The following is a 20,958-nucleotide window of genomic DNA, read 5'->3' on the forward strand; positions in this document are numbered from 1 at the left end:
CTGAGTCAAATAGGAATCCTGACTTAATAAAGTGGTGATTAAAGAGCTCAGCCATGTGCTTCTTGTCAGTAACAACCACATCATCATCATTAAGGGACATGGGCAGCTATGAGGAGGAGGGTTTATTCTCTCGGTCTTTAACCGTTTTCCAGAACTTCTTGGGGTTACACCCACGGAGCGAGAACTGCTCCTTAAAGTAACTAACTTTGGCATTCGTGATAGCCTGAGTGCACTTATTTCTAATTTGCCTGAACGATAGCCAGTCAGCCTGAGTATGCGTGTGCCGAGCCTTTCGCCAAATGCAATTCTTGAGGTGGAGTAAATCTGCAAGATCACGGTCGAACCAAGGGCTGTTTTTAATTCTAATTTTTTTATGGGGGCGTGTTTGTTAACAATACCACAAATATCAAAAAAGAAGGGCCAAGCATCTTCGACAGAGGGGATCAATCTGATTCTATACCATTTTACAGAGGCCAGTTCATGAAGGAATGCTTGCTCATTAAAGTTTTTTAGCAAGCGTCTATGACAAATCAGGACAGGTCGTTTCACTGAGGAGCCATTACGAACACAGGCTTTAAAACAGTGATCATACCTATCAGGATTATTTGTGAGGATAACATCGAGGAGAGTAGCCTTTTCTGGGTGTTTGGAGTCATACCTTGTGGGATTGGTGATAATCTGAGAAAGATTTAGGGAGTTCCATTGCTTTAGGACTTGGTCATGTGGTTTAAGCATGTCCCAGTTTAGGTCACCTAGCAGGACAAATTCAGACTTAGTGTAAGGGGCCAGGAGAGAGCTTAGGGCAGGTAGGGTACAGGCCGGTGCTGATGGAGGACGATGGCGCCCATCAACAGTCAACAAAGAGCTATTTGAAAGTTTAATGCTTAAAACCAGGAAATCAAATTGTTTGGGGACAGACTTGGTAGAGACAACCGAGCACTGAAGGTGATCCTTGGTAAAGATTGCCACTCCCCCACCTTTGGAAGATCTGTCTTGCCGAAAAAGGTTATAACCAGAAAGGTTAACATCAGTATTCAAAACACTCTTCCTTAACCACGTCTCAATAATGACCAACACATCTGGATTGGAGCTGTGAACCCACACTTTCAATTGATCCATTTTAGGTAATAAGCTTCTAGTGTTAACATGCAGAAAACCCAGGCTTTTACGAGAGCAGAAATCAGTGAAGCAGATATCAGAGCACAAGTCAGAATTGGGGCTAGCAACAGTAGGTGGACCAGGGTGTACATGCACATTTCCAGATATCATCAACAGTAATACAATCAAGGCACGGCATAGTACAGGGAGAGCTCTGCAGTGCTGATTTATGACATCTGAATGTGCATCAGATGGCAACAAGATCATATTGTACAGCAATTTCATCAGGTAACATGAATACAAAGCCGGCAAGAGGTGGTTAGAATAGGATGGGAGGCCAAAAGTCTGTGTAACCAATAGAGAGTCAGAGTCCTGAGTGTGGGAACAAACATAGTCTGTCCCCCGGTTGGGTAAAGAAAGTTTGTAGTCAACAAGGTATACAGGAGTCATGAGGCAAATGGCAAAATAGCAAGATGCACAAGAAAAATATATAACGACTTAGGGCAAGCCATTGTAAGTTCAGAGTCACTCGCCCCAACAGTGAGTGTGTGCTGGAGGCGATCGAAAGCTCGGGAGAGAGGGGTGAATGTGGTGGAGGTACCTGTACCAGACAGCTCAGAGGTGGCTGATGTTGGTGGGATTTGGAGGATGATGGAGGCAACAGGGGAAAGAGCCTCAGATCCACAAAGTCCCTTCCACCAGGTGGCTGATGAGATATGTTGGCACGACTGCCATATTGCATCTCCATCCCAAAGCCCTTGCTTGGAAGTGTACTTCGCCAGACTGCCAAGAACCTTGCCCTCATCCAGGCCAAGGTGGCGAGACATGGTAGTGATGACACCATAGGCCTCTTTGATCTCTGCACCAGACAGGATGCTCTTGCCAGCATACTTGGTGTCCAACATGTACGCTGTGGCGTGTATGGGCTTCAGGCAGAAGTCTTCACGCTTTTTTATGTATTTCAGAACTGCAGTTTCCTCTGCTTGGACCAACAGCGAAGTGGGCAGGGCAGTATGGATTTCTTCTCTTACATCTGCAAGCAGTCTGAACATCAGACAGGATGTTTGTCTCTCTCAATCTGTGCAATGGCTACTGCTTTAGGTTTCAGGATTTTCACGGCTGCTTTCCACTCTCTCCCAAAATATATCATCCAGGAGGATCCTCTTGATGGGGCTGTCCATATCGGCAGACTGTGATATGGCCATTTCTTGGAGAGACTCCTTCCCCTCCAAGAGACTGTCAAACATGATGACAACACCACCGCAATGGGAGTTGCTGGGCAGCTTCAATGTGGTGCTCTTATTCTTCTCACTTTGCTTGGTGAGGTAGATTGCTGCAATAACTTGAGGACCCTTCACATACCTAACCATTTCCTTGGCTCTCTTGTAGAGTCTATCCATTGTTTTCAGTGCCATGATGCCCTTGAGGAGCAGATTCAATGCATGAGCAGCACAGCCAATGGGTGTGATGTGAGGGTAGGATTCCTCCACTTTAGAAAAAGCAGGCTTCATGTTCGCAGCATTTTCTGTCACCAGTGCAAATACCTTCTGTGGTCCAAGGTTATTGATGACTGCCTTCAGCTCATCTGCAATGTAGAGACCGGTGTGTCTGTTGTCCCTTGTGTCTGTGCTCTTGTAGAATACTGGTTGAGGGGTGGAGATGATGTAGTTAATTATTCCTTGCCCACGAACATTCAACCACCCATCAGAGATGATTGCAATACAGTCTGCTTTCTCTATGATTTGCTTGACCTTCACTTGAACTCTGTTGAACTCTGCATCCAGCAAATGAGTAGATAAAGCATGTCTGTGTAACGGGGTGAGTGACTGGTTGCCGGGAAGTCAGGCGCAGGAGAGCAGAGATGGGTGATAACAGGAGAACTTTAATATACACCCTGGCCCAAAGGCACAGGCGAGGCAGCACACAGCACAACCACGGTAACATGAACCGGATTAAACAAAAAAACAAACCTAGGTATGAAACAAACCTATCGCAAGCCAGCCTGTAGTGACAGAAGAACAATTCCACACACAGACATGGGGGAAACAGAGGGTAATATACATTAGTCTGAGGGAATGTGAACCAGGTGTGCGGGAAAACAAGACAAAACAAATGGAAAATGAATGGTAGAGCGGCGATGGCTAGAAGACCGGTGACGTCGACCACCGAACGCCGCGCGAACAAGGAGAGGGACCGACTTCGGCGGAAGTCGTGACAGTCTGGTTGGAGGGGTGTATGCTGGGCGAAGAACATTCAGAAATGTCTTCCAATACACATTGCCTGTGAGCATCAGAGGTGAACCAGTTGCATACACTGCTCGAGCAAAACATTCATTAGCATTTCTCCGACTACGTTCCTTCATTGAGTAAAAAAAAAACATGAGCTGTTGCTATCGATAAGGTGTCTGATTTTCACCTCGAATAGAGTAGAGGGACTTTTGTCAGAGGTTGCTTGTTTTGAGTGCTGAGGGAACTTTATGCACTTGGCCAGATGATTCCGCATCTTTGTTGCATTCTTCACATATGATTTGGCAGTGTTTCCTTTGTACACAGCTTTTCCTTCTACATTAGCTGCAGTGAAATGTCTCCACACATCAGATAGTGCCCATGGCATTTTCCTGTAAAGATTAGAATTTTTTTTTTACAAAATATAACAATACAATTCCATGTACGGATAAATAGTTAAGCAGTTAGATTAAACAACTACTTTGTAAGATAAATGTTTTAAAATGAAACATGTATGGAAACAGGTGAATTAACACTCTTCAGTTAGCAGGCTCAAGCAAGCTAAAACCCACATGGTAGCAAAAACTAACTAGCAGAATTGTTAACAAGTTAGAAATGATTTAAACACACTTTGCTGTATGCTACTATTTACTAGTTAACAAAAAATCTTGTATGTCTTATAAAATATATTCACCCACCCAGTATTGTAATCAAAACTCACCAGAAAGCATGTAGTCCTTGGCTCATACAGTGTAGTAGTGTGGGCTCAAAAGCATCTCATTAGTGTGCAAGATCTTGAGAATCAGCTGTACATGTGATGGAAGTGTGCACTGTACATGTGATGGAAGAATGTACTGTGCATGCAGATGGTTGCAATTCCATTGAATTGGGGATGGTTTAACCACAATATGCCACAAGACCTATATTTGCCTTATGTGTATCCCACAAAAAAGGTTAATTGTTATAAGCTAACTTTTTTGATGAATTTAAGCAAAATTCCCCAAATTCCTGGGCTTAACTTCCCATTAAACATTTCAGGAAAAAGCACGGAAATATTCCAGGAAAGTTTCCGACCTTTTGCAACTGACACGTCCTGACCAGTATAAGGGTTATTTGTTATTGTTGTTTGGTCAGGACGTGGCAGAGGGTATTTGTTTTATGTGGTTTGGGGTGGTGGTTTATGTAGTAGGGTGTTTGATTTATTATTTCCGGGTTTTTGAGAACTGTTCTATGTTAGTGTATTTCTATGTTCTGTCTAGTCTTTTGTATTTCTATGTTTTGTTTATTGGGGTTGGACTCTCAATTGGAGGCAGGTGTTTTCTCGTTGCCTCTGATTGAGAGTCCTATATATGGGTATGTGTTTGGTTTAGTGTTTGTGAGAGATTGTTCCATGTATAGCTTATGGCCTTACAGGACTGTTTATTCGTCGTTGTGTTCTTTTGGTGTACATGTTTATTTTGGTTTTTCCTTCTTTCCATAATAAAAGAAGATGAGTACACATATACCCGCTGCGTTTTGGTCTCAATCTGACGACAACCGTTACAGCAACCCTACTTAAGACACAGAAGTAAACTGCATTTTACACCTGCATTTTTAGCTGAAAGTAATTCATGTTAGCAGACAATATCAAGTAGGGATATCATGTAATTTATCTGGATTCCAGAGCATGCAGAATCATAAGGCCAACTGGGTAGCCCTTTTCTTCCTCACAAGTACTGTAATTCATTTGCCAGAATATGTTACATCTTGATCCCATAATATTGAAGGCAGTGCGATGTTACAGCTACAGTGTCTTTAGACATACAGCCAGTAGCCACCCAAAATATGAAAATGATCAATCAAATCTCCAATCAAATTGTTCTGGCAAAGATGCCTCCATAGTAGTTTTCTAAACTGTATTTTATGTGGATAATATAAATGTAGGCCTAATCTGTTTTTGTCAGGCAAAACCGAAGAAAAGGAAGCAAGTGTTTTCTGGTCACTAATCTGGATATGCGCCCCCCTTTGCACACCATTGCTGATGACCAGTCATTGGTCAATAATCAAGACCCGTAACACATTTCGGAAGGCATGTTTCGGTTTAAATCATTCAGTTGTGCAATTGACTAGGTATCCCCTTTCCCTTCCCTTTCCCATACTGCGGCTACTCTCTCTGGCTTTGTGGAGAGTAATCCATGGAGACTCTGTGCCACAAATGTTTTATTTATTTATTTATTTCACCTTTATTTAACCAGGTAGACAAGTTGAGAACAAGTTCTCATTTAAATGATTGACAAAACATTACAAAACCTGGCCAGATAATGTCTAAGTCAAGTCCCAAGTCTTGAGGCTCCAAGTCTCAAGTTATTTAATTTAATATCAAGTTGAGTCTCATGTCATCACATTTGACAAGTCATGTGACTCGAGTCCACACCTCTGGAGAGAACAGTTCAATGTTCCCAAGTTCCCTCCTCGAATGGGTCAGAGTTGTCCTAAAAGTGTGATTCTACCCCTGTTAGACATCATTGCCATGCATTTAAATGTAGTGGGCTGGTTTCCCAGACACAGATTAAGCCAAGTCCTGAACTGAAAAGCTCTTTCTATGGAGAATCTCCATTCTGTCTGTCTCCTGGGGTATTGAAAGCATAAAATATAGAGATACATATTTAATTCTGTGATTGAGAGAGTGGGATGGAGCTGACTCCAGGTGTGTCTTCTCTCCTCTGTAGGAATGGGCCCAGTCCATATGAATGAGGTGGAGTGCTCTGGCTTTGAGAAGTCCCTCACAGAGTGTTACTTCAACAGAGATGCCCTGGGCTGCAGTCACGAGGAGGACGCTGCGGTTAGATGTAATGTTCCTGCCATGGGCTTCCAGAACAAAGTGAGTAGGCCTAGTAAATGCCCACCGCTCATTGGTATTACTCATATAGTACTTGTGTATTACTCATATATAACTTGTATATAAGTCTATTGCCAACTGTTGCCAAATGAAAATTAACAAATACACTGAACGTTTGTTTGTCATCTGTGGATGTGCAAACTTTAGAGTTGTTGCAATTCCATCATTGATGCCAACTACACATTTTTGGCAAACTATTTTCATAATAGAAGAAATGCTTTCATGTTTTCTTGCTTCTAAAAATACTATAGGTAAAGCATTTCACAGCCAAAGAGAGAATTTATGACATATTTTCTGTTTTCTCAGTAGAACAGAATACTCAACACAGTTGATGGAATATGCTACCTCTTTGAATCAAGTGTCTTTTTTGGCTCATAATAACCATCCAATCTGTGGCCTAGCAGGTGATCTAGTGCAGTTTTATTTTTACTGTTGTCCGCGGAGGTACTGCAGGGGGTCCACAAATGTATTATTCTAATATTTTTGAAAAATATCTTAGGGGATTTTATGTGAAAAAAAATATTTCATGTATATTGCTAGCTGCAACAGAATACCACCGTGGATAGTATTTTTATGTCTCTGCATCCAGTAAAAAGGACGTTCACAAGCCAATGCTAACTAGCGTTAGCGAAATGACTGGAAGTCTAAAGGAAGAGTTAGCATGGTAGCTGTTCTTGTTCATCCGACTCTGGGGAAGTAGATAAATGGCTTCATTGACAAAATCTCAAACGATCCGTTTAATATGGAGGAAGTTTCAGTAATGGGAGCTAATTACATAATTCTTTCTGTATAGAAAATTCTTAGACAGGCTGTCTAAGTGGTACATTTCAGGATGAACAGTTTCAGTGTCAATGTAAACAACTAAAACCAGATAGAAAGCATGCATAAAAGATATTGAACTATATTTCTTTTTAGATAATACCGTTTTTGAAAACGAATAATTAAATTAAAGCTAGACATTCAGGGAGAAAATCCCCCCCCAAAAAACGGGCATTCAGGGCACATGCCCATTGATTTTGCTATATTTGAGCAGAGGAACACAGCATTAGCCATGGCGAAATGCATAGAATTGCAGGAAATTTGCTTTAAAACTGCAAAATTATCTCTCAGCTCCATGCCAAACTGTGTAGAATTGCTAGATATTAGCTTAAAAACTGAAACAATTTATCTCAGCTCAATGGGGAAATGTGTAGAATTGCCGAAAATGTGCTTTACGACAGCAATATTTTCTCTACGCCGCCAAGATATCTTTCTAGCTAATAGACTATGTTAGAGTTTACACTTCCTCTCTCAATGAACTGTGGGGAGGTCAAAATAATGAAACTGTCTACCAAGTCTATTCATTTTAAAATGTTGATTACTTCTACTTGCCATTATTATTCAGCTGATCATAAGGCAAGACGTGATTTTAAATTGTTTTGCTAACAAATGATGAAGGCTCCTTTGTCACTGGTTTGCCTGTGCGGGAGTCCCTGGGCTAGACCCCTGGTATAGTGGTCTAAGCCGCTGCCCCTAGAACACACAAGCATGGGTTCCAATCCGGCCCACTGCTACCTCAACACACTTTCTCCTCCTGTCTTTCCTCTCTATCTCTGGCGTGTGAAATAAACCCAAAACATATGAGAAGAATGGGACTGCCTTTATAAACATCTAATCTCTCCTTTACTGTGTTGCAGCTGCGTCTGAGCGGTGGGCGGAACCCGTTTGAGGGGCGTGTGGAGGTGCTGGCGGAGAAGAATGACTCGCTGGTGTGGGGCACAGTGTGCAGTGATAGCTGGGGCACCATGGAGGCCACGGTCGTGTGCAGGCAGCTGGGCCTTGGGTTCGCCAGCAATGCCTTCCAGGTGCGTTTACACACATCAAACACTCATCCCATTGGCTGGACAGCCAGATGATCAAAAGCCTAACATTCTTTGACAAACGGTCAATTTCATCTCAGATTTTTTTTATGATTATTTCAAAATCCTGTACAGTAAAACTATTACCATTGTGTTTCCTGTTTCTGTGTAAATATCGACGACATGTAATAATATTAAGGGTCAATTATACCTTTTGTGTTATTGGAACTCACAGATAAGTATAGGTTTTTACCCCAGTGTTATTTGTGTGGATGTTGGGGAAATAGTCACGTCTAGCACTGGTGCTATTACTTCATAAAACTACCTCATTTGGTCCTACTGTGTTTCAAGTTGGCCTCAGTTATATACATCAGAGCCATATAATCACCTCCAGTAAACTTCATATATCCATATGGGTCTGATATACTTAGCTGTAAACAGCTGGAGATGGTCACTAAAGGAAACTAGGAAAGTAAAAGGGGCTCTGACCTTAGAGTTTATAATCTCCACACTGACAGAGGGGATGGAGTGAGGAGAGGCTACAGGTTAGCCTGGGTACCATAAACATTCACATGTACAGGCCTGTGGCGTATGTGAACAGTATACACTTGGTGGTGGGGAGTCCGTTCCCGCTCTTTGAAGTTTCATTGGCCCATCACCATCAGCACTCCCTATATAGGCTAGATACACTTTTCTGCTGGCGTACCAGACCTATTAGTGTTGTTATTTTGATGATTTGTGTTGTTTAAAGGGTTATACAAGAGCTATCTTTAGTCCCACGGTGTGTGATACACCACCTCTATGTGCATTCTTTATACATTTATTTCTTCTTGGGGTTCGGACGAGTCTACTGTTTGAGAGTCTGTCATCATTAAATAATTTGTAGTGTATTAACATGTGCTGAATGCCACTGGCAGTGGTGCTATAAGTCTGGAAAGTATTTATGAATCATGGAAGAACTGGGTTAATGGGAGGGAGAGTTTAATGAGTGGAAATTGGACTGGGCTGATAGAGCTCAGAGTAATTGTGTGATTAAGTGCGACTTCGATTATTGTGAACTAATCCGCCTCTTAATGGCAGTCTACATAACATTTCCATGATGTGTTTGGGGATGCTTTAAATGTACTAGAAAGCACACACACACACGTGCACAGACACAAAGACAAACAAACAGACAGACACAGAAAGACACACTTTATTTGTATTTCTCCTGTGTTTTTGTTCTACCTAATGTTATTTGTAGTGCTACATTGATATTGATTACTGCATTGTTGGGTTTGGAGCTTGCAAGAAAGGCATTTCACTGTACTTGTGCACGTGACATTAAAACTCAAAACCTTCCTGCAAAGATCCAGTAATGTTATGTTAACAGAGAGGTTAGTCTGTTACAAAAGCCTGGTGGAGAGTAGAGCAGAGACGGAAACAGCAGAGCCTGTCCCGTGGAGAGTAGAGCAGAGACGGAAGCAGCAGAGCCTGTCCCAGATGGTGGAGCAGCAGCAGCAGATTAGAGAACAGTCCATCGTCAAACACACACAGCCTCCTGGCAGCCTGCTCTGGTTCCTCTTTCCTGACTTACTGCTGCTCTGGTTCCTCTTTCCTGACTTACTGCTGCTCTGGTTCCTCTTTCCTGACTTACTGCTCCTCTGATTCCTCTTTCCTGACTTACTGCTCTGGTTCCTCTTTCCTGACTTACTGCTGCTCTGGTTCCTCTTTCCTGACTTACTGCTCCTCTGGTTCCTCTTTCCTGACTTACTGCTCTGGTTCCTCTTTCCTGACTTACTGCTGCTCTGGTTCCTCTTTCCTGACTTACTGCTCCTCTGATTCCTCTTTCCTGACTTACTGCTCTGGTTCCTCTTTCCTGACTTACTGCTCTGGTGCTTCTTTCCTGACTTACTGCTCTGGTTCCTCTTTCCTGACTTACTGCTGCTCTGGTTCCTCTTTCCTGACTTACTGCTCCTCTGGTTCCTCTTTCCTGACTTACTGCTCTGGTTCCTCTTTCCTGACTTACTGCTCTGGTTCCTTTTTCCTGACTTACTGCTCTGGTGCTTCTTTCCTGACTTACTGCTCTGCGCTCTAAGGTTGCATCCCAAATGGCACCCTATTCCCTATATAATGCCCTATGGGCCCTGGTCAAAAGTAGTGGACTATAAAGGGAATAGGGTGCTATTTGCGACGACTAAGTGTTTCTGAAGGCAGCCGAACAGACGGAAAAGATGATACCAAAGTCTAAAACTCCATTCCATAGAACCCCCCCTGCATCCCCCCAAACCACCCTCCTGATCCCACCCACCCCTACTCCTTTTCTATTGGAGATCCCGGGAAGAATGAGTTTTACAGGAGTATTCTCTTGGCTTTGGGATTCGATATAGATACATACAGATGATACAGTATAAAGAGGCTGAGTCAGATCCGTGAGGACAGATGTAATACATTTCTCACTCATTGTGACTCACCCACTCTCTTTCTTTCTCTAAAGATATGGTTGGGTTTTACAGCAAAATACATTACATAGCAACATTTAACTTAAGATGTAGAGATTGTTTCTTTAAGGATCTTGCTACTTGCTTTATAAAGCCTCATCATCAGAAACATGAAATCTAGAAAACATCCACCAGAGAAAAAGAGGCCTAACCAATATGCTATTCACTTCCTCAATGACATCTTGTCTATCTTCTCAAGGAGTCTCCTCCCTCTGCCCGGTCTCCCTACGGCCCTACAGACTGTGGAGGCCTTGTTTACACACGTCTTCTGCTACTACGAGGTGCCTGAGGACATAGTGTCTGATCGGGGTCCCCAGTTCACTTCGAGGGTCTGGAGGGCGTTCATGGAACGTCTGGGGGTCTCGATCAGCCTTACCTCAGGTTTTCACCCCGAGAGTAACGGGCAGGTGGAGAGAGTTAACCAGGATGTGGGTAGGTTTTCTTAGGTCTTATTGCCAGGACCGGCCGGGGGAGAGGGCAGAGATGGCCCAGAACTCGCTCCGCCACTCCTCCACTAACCTTTCCCCCTTCCAGTGCGTACTGGGGTATCAGCCGGTTCTGGCTCCTTGGCATCAGAGTCAGACTGAGGCTCCTGCGGTGGACGACTGGTTTTGGCGCGCGGAGGAGACATGGGATGCCGCTCATGTTCACCTTCAGCGCGCCGTGCTGCGCCAGAAAGCCAGCGCAGACCGTCACCGCAGTGAGGCCCCGCCGGGTCTGGCTCTCGACCCGAAACCTGCCCCTCCGCCTGCCCTGCCGGAAGCTGGGTCCGTGGTTTGTGCGGCCATTTAAAGTCCTGAGGAGACTGAACGAGGTGAGTTACAGGTTACAGCTTCCCCTCGATTACCGTATTAACTCCTCGTTCCATGTGTCTCTCCTCGGGCCGTTGGTGGCTGGCCCGCTCCAGGAGTCTGAGGTGCGGGAGCTTCCTCCACCCCCTCTGGACATCGAGGGGGCCCCGGCGTACTCCGTTTCGATCCATACTGGATTCGAGACGTCGGCCGAGGGACCTTCAGTACCTCGTGGACTGGGAGGGGTACGGTCCGGAGGAGAGATGCTGGGTTCCGGTGGAGGACGTGTTGGACCCTTCAATGCTAATGGAGTTCCACCGTCTCCGTCCGGATCTCCCTGCACCTCGCCCTCCGGGTCGTCCCCGAGGCCGGTGTCGGCGCGCTTCTGGAGCCGCGCGTCAAGGGGGGGGGGGGTACTGTCACAACTTCCACCGAAGTCGTTTCCTCTCCTTGTTCGGGCGGCATTCGGCGGTCGGCGTCACCGGTCTTCTAACTATCGTCAATCCACTTTTCATTTTCCATTTGTTTTGTCTTGTTTCCTTCACACCGGTTTCCATTTCCCTCATTATTTGTTGTGTATTTAACCCTCTGTTCCCCCCATGTCTTTGTGTGGGGTTGTTTTTTTGTAAGTGCTTGTGCACTTGTTTACTGGTGCACGTCGGGTTTTTGTACCCATATTCTGTTGTATTTTTATGCCGTTGGTTTTTGGATTAAACTGCTCCGGCTACTACCTAGTTCTGCTCTCCTGCATCTGACTTGCCCGCCACCAGTTACGCACCCCTTTACAATGGCTTCTGGTTGGGATATGTACGTACAGTCACTGTGGGGACGACGTCGTCGATGCACTTATTGATTAAGCCGATGACTGAAGTGGTATACTCCTCAATGCCATTGGATGAATCCCGGAACATATTCCAGTCTGTGCTAGCAAAACAGTCCTGTAGCGTAGCATCCGCAATTTAGTTTTAGCTTGAAAGCAGGAATCAGGAGGATAGAATTATGGTCAGATTTGCCAAATGGAGGGTGGTGAAGAGCTTTGTATGCATCTCTGTGTGTGGAGTAAAGGTGGTCTAGAGGTTTTTTTCCTCTGGTTGCTCATGTGACATCCTGGTAAAAATTTGGTAAAACTGATTTAAGTTTGCCTGCATTAAAGTCCCCGGCCATTAGGAGTGCCGCTTCTGGGTGAGCATTTTCTTGTTTGCTTATGGCCTTATAGAGTTGGTTGAGTGCGGTCTTAGTGCCAGCATCGGTCTGTGGTGGTAAATAGATGGCTACGAATAATGGTAGATAGTGTGGTCTACAGCTTATCATAAGGTACTCTACCTCAGGTGAGCAATACTTCGAGACATTTTTAATATTAGACATTACGCACCAGCTGTTATTGACAAAAAGACACACACCCCCACCCCTCGTCTTACGAGACGTAGCATTTCTGTTCTGCCGGTGCATGGAAAATTTCACCAGCTCTATATTATCCGTGTCGTCATTCAGCCACTACTCGGTGAAACATTAGATATTATAGTTCTTAATGTCCCGTTGGTAGGATAATCGCAATCGTAGGTCATTCATTTTATTTTCCAATGATTGCAAGTAGAATGGATGGCAGTGGGAGTTTACTCGCTCACCTACGAATTCTCAGAAGGCAGCCCGATCTGTGTCCTCTTTTCCGCCATCTTTTCTTCACGCAAATGACGGGGATCTGGGCCTGTTCCCGGGAGAGCATTATATCCTTCTCGTCAGACTTGTTCAAGGAAAAAGCTTTTTCTAGTTCGTGGTGATGTTCTTAGGTCCAAAAGTTATTTTCTGTTATAAGAGACGGTAGCAGCAACATTATGTAAAAAATAAGTGAAAAAATAAGTTACGAACAACACAAAAAAACGAACAAAATAGCACAATTGGTTAGGGGCATGTAAAACGTCAGACATCCTCTTCGGCGCCATCTTAACCAGCAACCATTCAGATACTGCGCTCTAACCGCTAGGCTACCTGCCGCCCTATAGCTATGCAGGTCCATGACTTGAAGGGATGGAAATGTAGATAGGGAAACCTCTTGTTGTAAAATGACTTACAGTTTCCCCTCTTGAGTTTAGAGAATGGAAGCTGGGCCTATGTTTGATGAGTTTGCCTGTGTGGTGTTATTTCTCCCTACCAGGAGACGTGGTACTGGCTGGGAGACGTGAGGGCTGATGATGTGGTGATGAGCGGGGTCAGGTGCTCAGGGACGGAGATGACCTTGGCCCAATGCCTCCATCACGGGAAACACCTCCACTGCCCTCGAGGGGGAGGGCGCTTCGCTGCTGGAGTATCCTGCTCCGAGTGTAAGTCACTGATGATAACTACAGTCTGTAATTAAGGTCTAGATTCAATCAGATCAAGAGTTAACCGGCGATGGCAGACACCCGCATAGCGGATGTTTTGGCGGTGTCTGAGGTAGAACCGCGTTGGAGCCGTAAAATTGGTGAGAAGTTGCTCTTGTGATCATTGTCACGAAGCCACACCCACCCCACTCACGTTAGAAGTTCAGAACAAGAAAGTGTAGGCTATATAGAAATAATGACTCTAAAATGTAAAATCATTCAACAAAATAATGAGGGTTTCTATCAGCCTAATCAAGGTGTAGATTACATCTCACATTCCAGTGTTCCAACTTGTAAACAAGGCTGCTTTGGATTTCTGTTAATGCAACTCCATGCAGCCAATGGCAATCTCCACTTTTGGTATAATGCCAGGAGTCACTTATGGATTTGGCAGTTCTACCTCCAACACGTCAAAACAACCACTATGCGGATGTCGACAAAAGCAGATCTGATTGAATAGAGCCCTAAGACCCTGAAAACTCTTGACCAACCCTCAACCCTAATACTCAAGGCGCCACTGCAGGCACACAACACATACAACCTCTGCAATCGTTAGATGATTAGTAATGATGAACAATCAAATCACCATTCCACATCACTGTGTGTCGTGCCTAAGAACAGCCCTTAGCCGTGGTATATACCACACCCCCTCAGGCCTTATTGCTTAAATATATTCCACTCATTATCTGAATTTCATTGATACACTAAGCTGATGAATTTCAAGCAGAGACAGGCTATAGTGTATCAGTTGACTAGTCACGTAGAAAAGGTGATCTTGTACAATGTTGCATGGGGCAGAATGGCATACAACACTGTGCTACGTTTTTACACTAGCCAACAACTTGACAATATCCTTATTTCTGATGATTTATCCTACTTATGTACTGTATAAGGATAATGAATCCTTAAGACTGACATGTTTCTCAACATGCTCACAACCTGACATTGAATACAAATGTGTATCTTGTATTTTTTGCTATTAGATTAAATGGTAGTTAAAATGACTAAAAATGGTGTATTAGTGACTACCTTAAACGTTCTCATTGTATATCATGATAAACATTTTTAGATTTTTCATGAATTACTCCGGGGTGGAAGATGTGTGAAACCCCAATGAATGAACAATGAAATGTTCTTAAGATAAGGGAATTACAAGTGTTATCAGTTATATACCACTTACATCTGAACAATGTACCAAAGTGATTGAAAAAAAAAAAAAAAACTCTCCTACCCTGGCATGCAGCGGCCCCAGACTTGGTTCTCAACGCTCAGGTGGTGGAACACACCACATACCTGGAGGACCGGCCAATGTACATACTGCAGTGTGCCAACGAGGAGCACTGTCTGTCCAGCAGCGCTGCCACCGCCACACCCTCCTCCTACCGTCGTCTGATGCGCTTCTCCTCCCAAATCCACAACAACGGACAGTCCGACTTCCGCCCCAGGGCTGCACACAACTCCTGGGTCTGGCACGACTGCCACAGGTAAAGTGGAGGATGAATTCTTTGGTCCTTCAGTTTAGTAATTTAGTTAAGTAGTGGAAGCTATGATAAAGGGGGCTGGACAATAGCATGCAAACAAGCATCATGAGCAGGAACTCTTTGTGAGTGTTACATGAGTTGAGAACAATCACAGTGCTGGAATAAAAGTCCTCTGGAGGATGTCATTTTCGCAGTCTTTTGAGATCATACATTTGTGGTCATCTTGAGGCAGTGCCTGCTGTGGTTGTACAGAGGCTGGTTATGATGATGAGGGTGGTGATGATGAACATGATTGACTCTCTATCTCCCGGTCCAGACACTACCACAGCATGGAGGTGTTCACCCACTATGACCTGCTGAGCCTCAATGGCACCAAGGTAGCAGAGGGACACAAGGCCAGTTTCTGTCTGGAAGACACCCAATGTGAAGAGGGTAAAGAGCTTTAATGTGAAAGGGGTAAAAAAAGGCTTTGTGTAAAACAAATTATTAATTTCACGACAAACCTCGAATACGTTCCTGATTCTCTGCTCTAACACTTTTCACTGTTGTCTCCGACCTACAATAACACTTCACTGTGTTACTGTAGGTCGGAGACAAGTGTGAAGAGTGTTAGATCGGAGACAGTAGTGAAGAGTGTTGCTTTTGGTTGGAGACAAGTGTGAAGGGTGTTAGATCGGAGACAACAGTGAAGAGTGTTACTGTAGGCCGGTCTAACGCTATTCACTGTTCTCTCCGATCTAACACTCTTCACTGTTCTCTCCGATCTAACACTCTTCACTGTTGTCTCTGGCCGGGCAGGTATTGAGAAGAGGTACGAGTGTGCTAACTTCGGGCAGCAGGGCATCACTGTTAGCTGCTGGGATACGTACAGACACGACATCGACTGTCAGTGGATAGACGTGACAGACGTCGTGCCAGGAGACTTCATCTTCCAGGTGAGAATCTTAATTGATTTTTTATTCTTTCAAAACGTTTGTTTCCCCCCCATCCCCCACAGTTTTAATTTAAAATAACAATTATATTACAATAGGCATGTGATTCTATACATCCAAATATGAAATAGGAGCAAGGTGCTTGTCTTACATGAGAATTTTATAATAAACTGGGAGTAGTTACAGTTCTTCTAATCACTTCTGGTTCCATGGGGATAACAGGAGTCAATTCATTTCAATGGAATTCACATTTAATCATTCAGCTTGTCACTTTCCCAGCATTTTAATATTGTTACAATTTCACTAATAGTTGCTGCCAACACAGATGGCTATTTTTTTATTAGCAAGAGTATCTGGGTTATCTGATGACATCATAAATAAACTGTCTTTCAAATATAATTCTTAAAAATCCAAATAACTTCACAGATCTTCATCATAAAGGGTTTAAACACTGTTTCCCATGCTTCTTCAATGAACCACAAACAATTAATGAACATGCACCTGTGGAATGGTCGTTAAGACACCAACAGCTTACAGACGGTAGGCAATTAAGGTCACAGTTATGAAAACTTAGGACACTAAAGAGGCCTTTCTACTGACTCTGAAAAATACCAAAAGAAAGATGCCCAGGGTCCCTGCTCATCTGCGTGAACGTGCCTTAGGCATGCTGCAAGGAGGCATGAGGACTGCAGATGTGGCCAGGGCAATAAATTGCAATGTCCGTACTGTGAGATGCCTAAGACAGCGCTACAGGGAGACAGAACGGACAGCTGATCGTCCTCGCAGCGGCAGACCACATGTAACAACACCTGCACAGGATCAGTACATCTGAACATCACACCTGCGGGACAGGTACAGCATGGCAACAACAACTGCCCGAGTTACACCAGGAACGGGTAATCCCTCCATCAGTGCTCAGACTGTCTGCAATAGACTGAGAGAGGCTGGACTGAGGGCTTGTAGGCCTGATGTAAGGCAGGTCCTCACCAGACATCACCGGCAACAACATCGCCTATGGGCACAAACCCACCGTTACTGGACCAGACAGGACTGGCAATAAGTGCACTTCACTGACGAGTCGCGGTTTTGTCTCACCAGGGGTGATGGTCGGATTCGCCTTTATCGTCAGAGGAATGAGCGTTACACCGAGGCCTGTACTCTGAAGCGGGATCGATTTGGAGGTGGAGGGTCCGTCATGGTCTGGAGCGGTGTGTCACAGCATCATCGGACTGAGCTTGTTGTCATTGCTGGCAATCTCAACGCTGTGCGTTACAGGGAAGACATCCTCCTCCCTCATGTGGTACCCTTCCTGCAGGCTCATCCTGACATGACCCTCCAGCATGACAATGCCACCAGCCATACTGCTTGTTCTGTGCGTAATTTCCTGCAAGACAGGAATATCAGTGTTCTGCCATGGCCAACAAAGAGCCCGGATCTCAATCCCATTGAGCATGTCTGGGACCTGTTGGATCGGAGGGCGAGGGCTAGGGCCATTCCCCCCAGAATTGTCCAGGAACTTGCAGGTGCCTTGGTGGAAGAGTGGGGTATCTCACAGCAAAAACTGGCAAATCTGGTGCAGTCCATGAGGAGGAAATGCACTGCAGTACTTAATGCAGCTGGTGGCCACAACAGATATTGACTGTTACTTTTGACCCCCACATGTCTGTGGAACTTGTTCAGTTTATGTCTCAGTTGTTGAATCCTATGTTCATACAAATATTTACACGTTAAGTTTGCTAAAAAGAAACACAGTTGACAGTGAGAGGACATTTCTTTTTTTGCTGAGTTTATGTTGTCTCTCTCCCCAGGTTGTAATCAACCCCAACTATGAGGTGGCAGAGTCCGACTACACCAACAACATTATGAAGTGCAGATGTCGATACGATGGCCACCGGATATGGACGTACAACTGTCATATAGGTGAGAGACTGGATGACAACATTGGCGATTACTGGCTACAACAGTATTGAATGTGATGGACACAATGAACTTTATGTTCAAAGACATTTTTTCTATGGATAACAAATGACCACATTCCAAAGAGGCTTACATTAATTTAGTAAATAAATTGGTGAAAAGGCAATCGCAAAATTCGAAAACATTTTAATGAGACAATTTACTGATAATACCAACATATTCACAAGGGATGGTCCCCAAACACGTGTGCTTTAAGGTTAGTCTTACAAACTGGAGAGCCAGATTTCCAATTTCCTCTGCTGTAATGTTGGCCATTACAATAGTCAGTAAAAATTATTATTATTTTTTTTTTAAATATACACACACACACGTACTCATTCCAGGGTTTCTTTTATTTTTAGTATTTTCTACAATGTAGAATAACAGTGAAGACATCAAAACTATGAAATTATACATATGGAATCATGTAGTAACCAAAACTGTGTTAAACAAATCAAAATATATTATATTTGAGATTCTTTGAAGTAGCCACCCTTTGCCTTGATGATAGCTTTGCACACTCTTGGCATTCCCTCAATCAGCTTCATGAGGTAGTCACCTGGAATGCATTTAAATTAACAGGTGTGCCTTTAAAAGTTAATTTGTGGAATTTCTTTCCTTAATGCATTTAAGCCAATCAGTTCTGTTGTGACAAGGTAGGGGTCGTGTACAGAAGATAGCCCATATTATGGCAAGAACAGCTCAAATAAGCACAGAGAAATGACAGTCCATTACTTTAAGACATGAAGGTCAGTCAATCTGGAACATTTCAAGAACTTCAAGTGCAGTGGCAAAAACCATCAAGCGCTATGATGAAACTGGCTCTCATGAGGACTGCCGCAGGAAAGGAAGACCCAGTTACCTCTGCTGCAGAGGATACGTTCTTTAGAGTTAACAGCACCTCAGATTGCAGCCCAAATAAATGCTTCACAGAGTTCAAGTAACAGACACGTCAACATCAACTGTTCAGCGGAGACTGCGTGAATCAGGCCTTCATGGTCAAATTACTGCAAAGAAACCATACCAATAATAAGAGACTTGCTTGGTCATAGAAACACGAGCAATGGACATTAGACCGGTGGAAATCTGTCCTTTGGTCTGATGAGTCCAAATTTGAAATTTTTGGTTCCAACTGCCATGTCTTTGTGAGACAGAGTAGGTGAACAGATAATCTTCACATGTGTGGTTCCCACCGTGAAGCATGGAGGAGGTGTGATGGTGCTTTGCTGGTGACACTGTCAGTGATTTATTTAGAATTCAAGGCACACTTAGCCAGCATGGCTACCACAGCATTCTGCAGCGATACACCATCCCATCAGGTTTGCGCTTAGTGGGGCTATCATTTGTTTTTCAACAGGACAATGACACAACACACCTCCAGGCTGTGTAAGGGCTATTTGACCAAGAAGGAGAGTGATGGAGTGCTGCATCAGATAACCTGGCCTCCACAATCACCCGACCTAAACCCAATTGAGATGGTTTGGGATGAGTTGGACTGCAGAGTGAAGGAAAAGCAGCCAACAAGTGCTCAGCATATGTGGGAACTCCTTCAAGACTGTTGGAAAAGCATTCCAGGTGATGCTTGTTGAGAGAATGCCAAGAGTGTGCAAACCTGTCATCAAGGCAAAGGGTGGCTACTTTGAAGAATCTCAAATATAAAATACATTTTGATTTAACTTTTTTGGTTACTACATGATTCCATATGTGTTATTTCATAGTTTGTCTTCACTATTATTCTACAATGTATAAAATAGTAAAAATAAAGAAAAACCCTTGAATGAGTAGGTGGGTCCAAACTTTTGACTGGTACTGTATACCATAAAAAAAACAATGGCATATAACAGAACTCTATATAATAATTGCATTCTACTTTATTTAAATCCCCCTGGAAAATGCTTATGACATAAATATAAACTTAAACAAGTAAAAGTGTATCATTCAGTTTGAATGTTTCAGAAAATGTTTGAGTGAGTTTTTAGCATTTTATTAATTGCGCAACATGGTGATCCTGAATAGTTGGGTCAAGTTGTAATTGCATCTGCGGAAGTTTTTTTCTTTCCGTTTTCCTTTTGCTACGCAAGTATGCAATGTATAAATTAGGCTTAATTAAACAATAAGACTCGAGGGGTTGTGGTATATGGCCAATATACCACAGCTGAGGGCTGTTCATAAGCATGAGGCAACACGGAGTGCCTGGATACAGCCATTAGCCGTGGTATATTGGCTATATACCACAAGCCCCAGAGGTGCTTTATTTCTATTATAAACTGGTTACCAACGTAATTAGAGCAGTAAAAGTAAATGTTTTGTCATACCCGTCATACCCTTTCAGCCAATCAGCATTCAGGGCTCAAACCATCCAGTTTATAATAGGAATTATACAACCCGTGTATCATCAACTTTATCAATCTACGTATGGACGCAACCAGGATAAGCTAAAATGATCTGTTTAGTGTTTGGGTTATAATAAATTACGAAGTTAAAATACAGTAAGACTTGTCGACACCCCAAACAGCAGTGTAAGGCAACGCCCCATTCCCTTTAAAACCAATGCCTGATTCACACTACAGGACCAAAAGGAGCTGTACTGGGCCAGCCTTATTACACATCCACCCACCATAGTTGTTGAAACCATGATATACAATGTCAAAAGAAAATATCCAAGCCAGCATAGTATGGTTTGGGTCGGCCCTATAGTGGTAATCACACACTTGAGTGCTACACTGGCATCAACAATGGGAACTTGAGAAAAGGAACAATTCATAGGACAGCAATGGTCTGCCAGTTAAGTAGCAAGGACATTTGTAGTCGTGTAGCCTGACATTCATGTAAAAGATCATGAAAACAATCAGTTCAAAGAGAGAGAGAGAGAAGGCTCAAAGACTTCAGCAAGTGCATTATATATATATTTTTTTCAATCTT

At 43.6% G+C, this 20,958-nt stretch overlaps 1 protein-coding gene across 2 annotated transcripts in view; it reads left to right on the top strand.

Annotated features, from left to right (window-relative positions):
- loxl2a (lysyl oxidase-like 2a) overlaps positions 1 to 20,958 on the top strand; it is a 72,262-nt gene that overhangs the window by 49,987 nt on the left and 1,317 nt on the right. Inside the window, exons 7-13 of one of the 2 annotated variants that reach the window (XM_014167933.3) lie at positions 6,032 to 6,183; positions 7,878 to 8,045; positions 13,463 to 13,628; positions 14,911 to 15,151; positions 15,465 to 15,580; positions 15,947 to 16,083; positions 17,889 to 18,000. In XM_014167933.3, the coding sequence (XP_014023408.1) occupies positions 6,032 to 6,183; positions 7,878 to 8,045; positions 13,463 to 13,628; positions 14,911 to 15,151; positions 15,465 to 15,580; positions 15,947 to 16,083; positions 17,889 to 18,000 (1,092 nt within the window). Of the gene's footprint in view, positions 1 to 6,031; positions 6,184 to 7,877; positions 8,046 to 10,358; positions 11,334 to 13,462; positions 13,629 to 14,910; positions 15,152 to 15,464; positions 15,581 to 15,946; positions 16,084 to 17,888; positions 18,001 to 20,958 lie in introns of those variants that run through there. The other variant, XM_082967588.1, reaches the window with a different exon arrangement.

The sequence above is a fragment of the Salmo salar genome, chromosome 22 (genome assembly GCF_965601325.2).
Source record: "Salmo salar chromosome 22, fSalSal1, whole genome shotgun sequence".
NCBI classification, from domain to species: domain Eukaryota; kingdom Metazoa; phylum Chordata; class Actinopteri; order Salmoniformes; family Salmonidae; genus Salmo; species Salmo salar.